The following is an 8,559-nucleotide window of genomic DNA, read 5'->3' on the forward strand; positions in this document are numbered from 1 at the left end:
GAAATGAGCATTAGCACGCAGGAAACACAAACACTAGCACACAGGAAACGCTCGCAAAGCCAGATCAGCACTCCTCACGTCAGAACAGGGACTGGAAAAGGTGCAGGCGCGAACATCGGAGACTCCGTAGCGCGCATCAGGCCGTTTCTGGAATGCCGCAACCCTTTTGTTGACCTTAACGTCTGCCGACGCGAGTCTAAATTTGTGCTCCGTGATGACAGCCTAATGACCGATCGGGCGCTAACGGTTCCACCAAAACAACGCTCCTGCGGCTCACTGAACACACACGAGGCCGATAATACCATGAGCGCGCTCGCGTGCTGAAAATGTCCACCTCCCTGCGAAGAATTAAACAGACCGCTCGAAGTGGAAAAGGGGGTCAGTCTGTTTCTCTTTCGCACTCTAACGCATGCACACATACATCAGTCAGGTGACGTCGGTCCCACCCCTACAGGAGGCAGCCAGGAGGTAGTCAGGAAGCATCTAAACCAAATCCTCATCAATGTAGTTCTGCTGGTCTACACCAGCATAAGATCTGATTGGTCGAGCTCCTCTCCGTTTCATAATGACTCATCCCAATTTCACTACCCCATGGCAACAGGCCACTCCCCCTTTAGTGCGCACACACACACACACACACACAGACACACACACACACACAGAGGACCGAGCTCTTCAAGCTGAAGGGACCATGGAACCAGAGGTCTTTGGAAGTCAGTACGCCCGCAGGACAGCCACGCCCCTCAGCCAGGCGCTCACAGGACCCTGCTGCAACTCTCCCTGTTCCTCCTCCGTACCGGGACAGGAGACAGGGGCTGAAGTTCAGGGAGGAGAGGGGGGCAGCAGCTGCCGTCAGGCAAGGAGCTCCCCAAAGACCCGATTACTGGCTAAGTGGCTCGCTACAGACCTCTGATTCAGGCCAGCTACTTTAAGATATAGGACAGGGTCACAAAATTTCTCAAGACTGAGGTAAAAAAGTTTTTAAAAAATAAATAAATAAAAAAATTTTAAAGTCTGGCAAGGCTATTGGCTGAACCATGTGAAAGAGCATGTTGAACCATGCAATCCATTCAGGTCCTACATTTTTTCACCTTTAAGAAAAAAACAAATGATGTCATCGGGATAATTTGTCTCCCTGCCGCCAACACCCCCGTTTGGCTGCTTTTCTCACCTGGCTGGCTGCTAAGAAATCTGGGAAACTAGGTCATGGTGTGAGCTCATCACCATAGAGGGAGGCGTGGGGCTCAGCCCACAGAGAGGCCACGAGAGTGGGCCATCGTGTGGAGAGGGCCCATTTTACCCACATCACACCTCGCTACCATAGAGCGTTTACGCAAACCAGAAGCTCCGCCCCCGTGCCAGTTTCTCCGCGAAGTGCGGGCACCCCACTTTGCCTCCCGTCTGAAACGGAAGCACGGGTAACTCTGCGATGGTGTAAATAAACGAAATTAAATATGTTATCCTTATTATTACTACAACGTGTGACCAAAACCAATACGCCTCAGTCTAACTGCAGCAGCCTTCTATGGTGGCTTCCGGACACCGAACCTTAAGCGTTTCTGCAGTAACGTGCTCTCCCTGCCCCGCTAGCATAAACGCCCTCCGCTAGGTTTGCGCCAACAGCCTGCGGCCTACAGGCTGGAGCTAACAAGGCATCTTTTGATTAGAAACTGTGTCTCATGACTGCTTACCGTTACAGCAGCCAACCTAACTCTCCCTCTTCTTGCATTCACACAGGAAGACATTACCTACTTCTCACTAGCTGCGGCAGTTCACCCAGAACTTACAGACCTTTACATATTAACGTTTATTTATCCAGACAATGTTTTCTCTCCAAAGTGACCAGCGAAGCCATTACGGCCGACCACATTAAGTGCAAATAAGCAAGATAAAGGCAAAACGTGAACACAGAGGAGATCGACCGTAACACTGCAGGCGTTCAGTGCACTGGCCCCTACACAAGCGAATCAAGCGAGATATTAAGCACATAATTACCAACATAAAGCTCACGCTACTGCTGAACGTTACAATAAAACAGTGGGAGCTTCAATTAAATAAGTAACAAAAAACTGCTAATAACTGCCTCTGTAACTGTTCACTTGAGTTCATAGGCTGCTGGTAAAATATGAAATAAAAGAACTGAATTGTTTCAAGATTTTAAGAACGCACAAAGTGAATTGAGGTACAGTGTTCTCTGAGGCGTGTGACACATTCCAGTCTTTTCCCAGTGACAGTGATGCAGAGCAGGCTGCTGCGATATTTGCCTGCTTATCGGAAGTGCTGCTCGAGGGGCAGGAGCCGCCAACCCATCCGCCAACTGCCGCGCTGCGCTCAAACGGGATGACCTCATCCTCCTGCCCGCCCGCGAGAGACCGCAGCCCGTCGGCCTCTCAGTTCTGCATCTCACAGACTACAAACCGCACGGTCCCGACCGCCACATCACGTCTGATAGGCCCTGCGTTACGAAGCAAACCATTTATAATATTCTTTTAAACATCTGATGATGATACCAGATAAATAATAAGTGAATTGTTATGACAGAGGTTTTGGGAGTTGTTTTTTTTATTTTTTAAATGCACTTCATGTCACATCCCGGCCAGTACACATTCAGTCGGGGCACATTTCTTACCAACTTTTACCTGACCAGGCAGGTATGAAAACAAATTCACACTGAGCTCTGAGTGTGTGCCAGTCCAGTCCATGCTGCAATGTGAGGACATACTGGCGATATTATTCAGCGTAGGACTTACACACATTGTGCGTATTCTCCCATTTGATGAACTGAATATTTACTGCATTTACTGCAATTCAAGCCAAGCTCCTTCCCTAAGAATAAAGCCGTCCATTACAGGACAATGTCCTCACAACTACACCACACCGCCTCCTCAAAGCACACCATTCAGAACGACGTCAGCTTAGCTCCATAAGCTACATTGGGTACGGGGAGGAGGTTCATAGCGCACCCAGCAGGAGCGCTATGAAGTCAGCTAGCGGCTTTAGCGATGCAGGCTTCCCCTGCTGGAAAGAGTAGAGTGTTTGCACGCTGCTCCTTAATTCACACTGCAGCCAGCGACTGACAGACACACCTGCTCGCAGACGGAGGTGCTACATTAGCCCAGCGGTTCTGCTCACAGACGGAGGTGCTAAATTAGCCTAGCGGTTCTGTTCACAGACAGAGGTGCTAAATTAGCCTAGCGGTTCTGCTCACAGACAGAGGTGCTAAATTAGCCTAGCGGTTCTGTTCACAGACAGAGGTGCTAAATTAGCCTAGCGGTTCTGCTCACAGACAGAGGTGCTAAATTAGCCCAGCGGTTCTGTTCACAGATGGAGGTGCTAAATTAGCCCAGCGGTTCTGTTCAGATGGAGGTGCTAAATTAGCCTAGCAGTTCTGCTCACAGACGAAGGTGATAAATTAGCCTAGCGGTTCTGTTCACAGACGGAGGTGCTAAATTAGCCTAACGGTTCTGTTCACAAACAGAGGTGCTAAATTAGCCTAGCGGTTCTGTTCCCAGACAGAGGTGCTAAATTAGCCTAGCGGTTCTGTTCACAAACAGAGGTGGTAAATTAGCCTAGCAGTTCTGTTCACAGATGGAGCTGCTAAATTAGCCCAGCGGTTCTGTTCACAGACAGAGGTGCTAAATTAGCCAAGCGGTTCTGTTCACAAACAGAGGTGGTAAATTAGCCTAGCGGTTCTGTTCACAGGCGGAGGTGCTAAATTAGCCTAGCGGTTCAGCTCACCGACAGAGGTGCTAAATTAGCCTAGCGGTTCTGTTCACAGATGGAGGTGCTAAATTAGCCTAGCGGTTCAGCTCACCGACAGAGGTGCCAGACAAATTTAGCAATCCTGCCCACAGACAGAGGTGTTAAATTAGCCTAGCGGTTTGGCTGATCCCCAGGCCACCGACGTCATCGACGTTCTCCAAACACAGCTGTGGCCTGACGACGGGGACGGCAGAGAAAAGCATAAGGGCGGTCGCAAAGATACTTTCACGGCTACACTTCCTGGCTGACCCTATGGTGTTAGCCAGGACGTAGCCAGACACTATCTACCAATCACCATCAGCGCTGTTCCGTAGGTCCATACCAACACACTTGGTCGATTGGTCGAGCTCCTCTCCCTTTTACAGCACCTTATTCTTACTTCATAATCCCCGGTGATAGGACGCTCCCCCATCAGCGCCCACACACTGGGCTTAGCTCCCACCAAAGCAGGGACCAGGAAACACATGCATTTACAAATAAACCTACGGCATCATTCCAATATGCTTGAATATAAACCATAAAATATTGTTTAGCACCAGCTAGCCACTTAAAGAAGGACTGATTATGTATTTATCAGGCACAGACATATACATCTGAGCTCTGCTGTGTTTCCCTGAAGGAAATGGCAAGAAATATTTTTTCAATACTTCTGAGGATCTTGTGAGACTCGTTCATAGAACACTCCCACCCCCCAGCCCCCCCCCCCCCCCCCCCCCCCCCCCCAGTATCAAAGGTCACACAGTCCCACAAACAAAAGGCTAACAGCCCCTCTCTCCATTCCAGTGAGTCGCCCCTACATAGGAAGAGGGAACAGAAACACGTCCACTAGGCATGACTGAGAATGGAAGCAGTCATACCGGTCCTTCCGTTTTCCAAGAAAGCAGCACCGGTGAGTGAGCTGAAGGATGCGCTGCGTCCAACGCCCACCTCCCCACCACCCCCCCACCCCAGACTTGAATGTTTTCCACAACAGTAACAGGATTTATGTAGAAGGCACAATCTGAATGGAAAAACCACCTTTTGAAGCAACATCCCGTTCCACTGCTCCCGCTACATCGCAAATAAATTCTGAAGCGGACAATCCAGGCACAGCAAACCCAACTGTCGCACCGTTCAAATCTCTAGGCGCACGAGCGAAGCCACTCTAAAAACTCTTACCGATGGACCTGCTCAGGGTCTGAAGTGTGCCATTTCTCAGAAAACGGAGGTTGATTGTTTGTGGTTTCTCGTCGTCTCTTTCCCTCTCTCTCTGGGGCCTAAATGTTTTCAAATTTCGCCAGAGTGTAATCTCTCTCCCTCCTGGCTCAGCCTGGGTTCAGCGGGGACACTGCTCCAGCCAGCCCGTGGGGGGGGGGGGGGGGCGCACAAAAGGGGACGAGGGACCATCCAGCTCACCCAATTCTGGCACACAGCCAGCGCAGCAACAGACACCTCCAACGGCTGCCGATGTTTCGGGGGGGTGGGGGGGGGGATTCTGGCTATATCACACAGGTTCACACCTGACAGGGGGTGGTGAGCGAGGGGGGGGGTCATGTTCCTGCAGCACCCAAAAAAACTGTTGAAAGCCCAGCAACTGTGGAGGCGTGCATGAAAGGCACTATTGTGAGCGTCAACAGCTGCACCACTGTGTGTGAACCACTCCATCAGCCTAACACACAAGCCAGCCCAACATCCCAGTCAGCCTAACACACAAGCCAGCTTAACACCCGAGTCAGCCTAACACACAAGCCAGCCTAACATCCCAGTCAGCCTAACACACAAGCCAGCCTAACATCCCAGTCAGCCTTGGAAACCAGTGGATGATTTCAGCAGTATCAGAATTTAAAGATGGTCTGGCCTAGACTGAAAACCTCCTTTTTTTTTTTTTTTTTTAAACTCCTTGGGCCAAATTACACCAAGAAGCTTTAAACATGAACTGGTCTGCTGTCCTTCTTGCCCTTAAGGGCAAGAAACCATGCATAATGTATCACATGCAAACCCCAAAAACTTGTATTTCGTAAAAGTGGAGTTTAACGTTACTATAAGCACTGGTATATGTTTTGTAGACGTGCGGCTCCTTGCTAAACGCTGTCTGACAGCAGCCGGACGATGTTTTTCTCTGATCTGAAACATAAACCCGTTTTGGCGAAAACGCTCCCTTCGCATGAATCATTGCACAGTGCACACAAAAGACGCCCATTAGTCAGCTGTGCGGGAGCCGCGGCTGAGATCCTGTTGAGTGGCAGTGACTTGGCCGACAGCCCTGGTTTGGAGAACGGGAGCTGGCGTTCTCCCACCACAACGTCCTGAACCTTTTTAAGCACTCCGTGAGAGCAAATGTGAAGCCTGCTGCATAATGATGGGGTTTTGAAAGCTAAGGAGTGAAAAAAGGGAAACTGATTTTTTAGGTCCATATGTCAAAGGTTCCTCAAAACAACACGAGTGTGTTTTTTCTTGTTGTTGTTGTTGTTGTAAGGAGGGGGAATGGTCATTTAGGCTACATACACCGTTTCATACGATCAAAATGACATTAAATCAGGCATCATCTTCCCACCAATTTTAGCGAACACTATCCTGTGCTGCTGAGCGCCGTAGCTACCAAAGCACTAAACATGGAAGCCAGCGCGAAGACTGCCTGCTCTTCTTGTCATCACGTAACAGATAAATAACCTGGCACACTTTAAATGATTAATTCACATCAGGTTATGACAGTTGTCCTATACTCCAATTATGCCTGTTGTCCAGTTGAGCACGAATATCTTAGGTTGCTTACCACTTTACATGGCAGGAGATAGATACGGGAGACTTTTAACATGCTCGTGGGAGAGAAGTCAACACTAACAGCGAGTCAGCGAGTCAGCAAAAATGAAAAGACCCTGATCCGCTAAGACGCCTCAGGCTAGGCTATGAAAAACTACAAGCTTCTCCAGTGCCACTTTACACAAATAAAACTTCTGCATAGATAAACATTGACAGTGCACGTGTCTTTAAAAGTAGTGTAGTAAGCACTGTGCGCTGGCTGAAGGAACTGCGGTAGAGGAACGCTGGATTCCCTGGGCTTAAACTCACACGACGACGGAGACCTCAGCGGCAGGAAACCGTGAATGGTCGGGGAGCACGGCTTCAATTATCGGCATACCGAGAGACCTCAAACCCCACACCACACACGCGCAGCGCACGCCTGATACCGCAAACTCGCTGCCAATGCAACAGGACGAGAAGCATAACTCACTTTAACCAACGAATGTCACCACAAAGAATTAAATTAAATTTCCAAAGAAATTCTAGCAGCACACAGCCTCTGCAACTGGATATTGGAAAAACGGTTTTATTTTCACTGCCACAACGCCGAGTCTTCCCCCACCCCCCCCGCCTCCTAGGTATCGAGTGAAAGGTTTTGGCCTAGCTATACATTTTATGGCTACCAAGAGATAAGTTACAGAGAGACCCGTGGCAGTGACACCAAAAAGACGGCTAACCGTCCAAATACCAATATGTTTCAAGATCAGTTAAAAAGACAGTGATAACACGAGTGTATCTGACCGGCACCTTGAGGACAACCTACAAGATGATTGACATACAATCCAAAAATACACTGTATTTTTCAATGGATGTTGTCCAAGAAAATGTGAACTGAAAACAAGAAGGCAAAGGAAATTCCAAATCAGTACCAGGCTTACATTTCGTCATCCTTGTTTTCACCCAAACTAGATGAAACGCTAGCTAATATTCATCTTGCTCTTGTGCAACAAGAAATAGCTGTTATAAGCACCCCCTTGTCAAGTCCGTGAAACAGACTGACCGGTAAGCTTAGAAACAACGAAGAGCCGAGTCCCTTGTTATTCTCTTTTCACCCCCATTGTCACTGGCTAGCTAGCCAATTCTACGGTGTGGGGTGGTACCGTAATGTTAGCTAGCTGGCGAGCCAATCGCTCTACATACACACACGTCAGGACCAAATTAATTAACAAAGTCACAACATATGAAGAGAGATTTTACTACCACGCCTGTACAGTCAGAGGTGGTATACTAGTGTTGCGTTTCATAAGAAGTCCCCTTCCTTCCATTGCTAACGTTAGCTAGCTTAGTGGTCGTCTCAAACTAAACACGCAGACTTTGGACTACACAAGGGCGTGTAAGCCTATCTTTACAGAGTTTCGTCAATTAATTAATTTATAATGGAGTCTACAATGCAAATAATATTAAGCATACGGTCTGGTTTGCCTGTGTACGTTATTTGTTGTGCTTTTTACCTGGAAATCACGATCCTCGTTGAAGCGAGAGAATCTGTCAGCCATTTTCCTGTCGCAGCTTCTTTCGTCTCGCTCTGTGTCCGATCTGTCCCTCACAGCCTCGGAAACACCTACTTCAGACAAGAATGAAACGGACGTCCAATCATAGCGAAATTATTTTGATTGACGCACATAGAGACCAACCAATGAGTCCTTTTCGACTTCCCATATTCTCAGGGGCTTCTCAAAACACAAAACATCTTGATAGTTCTGACCAACCGCTTGCTAGAATTAGCCTACTTAGATTGACCGGGCACATATCCAATGCAAAACAGCATGCGTATTATCGCGTTTATCATTGTTTACTCTGGATACTGCTATCTTTTCTGTACATCAGCTGAATGCCTTCTGATCTAGCTATATTACCATAGTCATTATGCTAATGTACACATTACACACATCAGATTTTCTTCTTGATTGCAGACGTGTTCGACCACCCTCATTATGATCATACGTTGTTGTAATCGAGCTCCCAACAGCTGTTTCAAAATATCTTTAACAAACATCATTTGTTGTTTCATTTCTA

General features: G+C 48.1%; 1 protein-coding gene across 1 annotated transcript in view; it reads right to left on the reverse strand.

Annotated features, from left to right (window-relative positions):
• Positions 1-8,117, reverse strand: part of LOC118216812 (G patch domain-containing protein 8-like) — a 40,180-nt gene extending 32,063 nt beyond the window's left edge. The window contains exon 1 of the mRNA XM_035398328.1: positions 7,995-8,117. Within this exon, the coding sequence (XP_035254219.1) occupies positions 7,995-8,039 (45 nt within the window). The 5' untranslated portion in view covers positions 8,040-8,117. The remainder of the gene's footprint in view (positions 1-7,994) is intronic.
• Between the last annotated feature and the right edge of the window lie 442 nt (positions 8,118-8,559).

This window comes from Anguilla anguilla, chromosome 17, assembly GCF_013347855.1.
Source record: "Anguilla anguilla isolate fAngAng1 chromosome 17, fAngAng1.pri, whole genome shotgun sequence".
Lineage (NCBI taxonomy): Eukaryota > Metazoa > Chordata > Actinopteri > Anguilliformes > Anguillidae > Anguilla > Anguilla anguilla.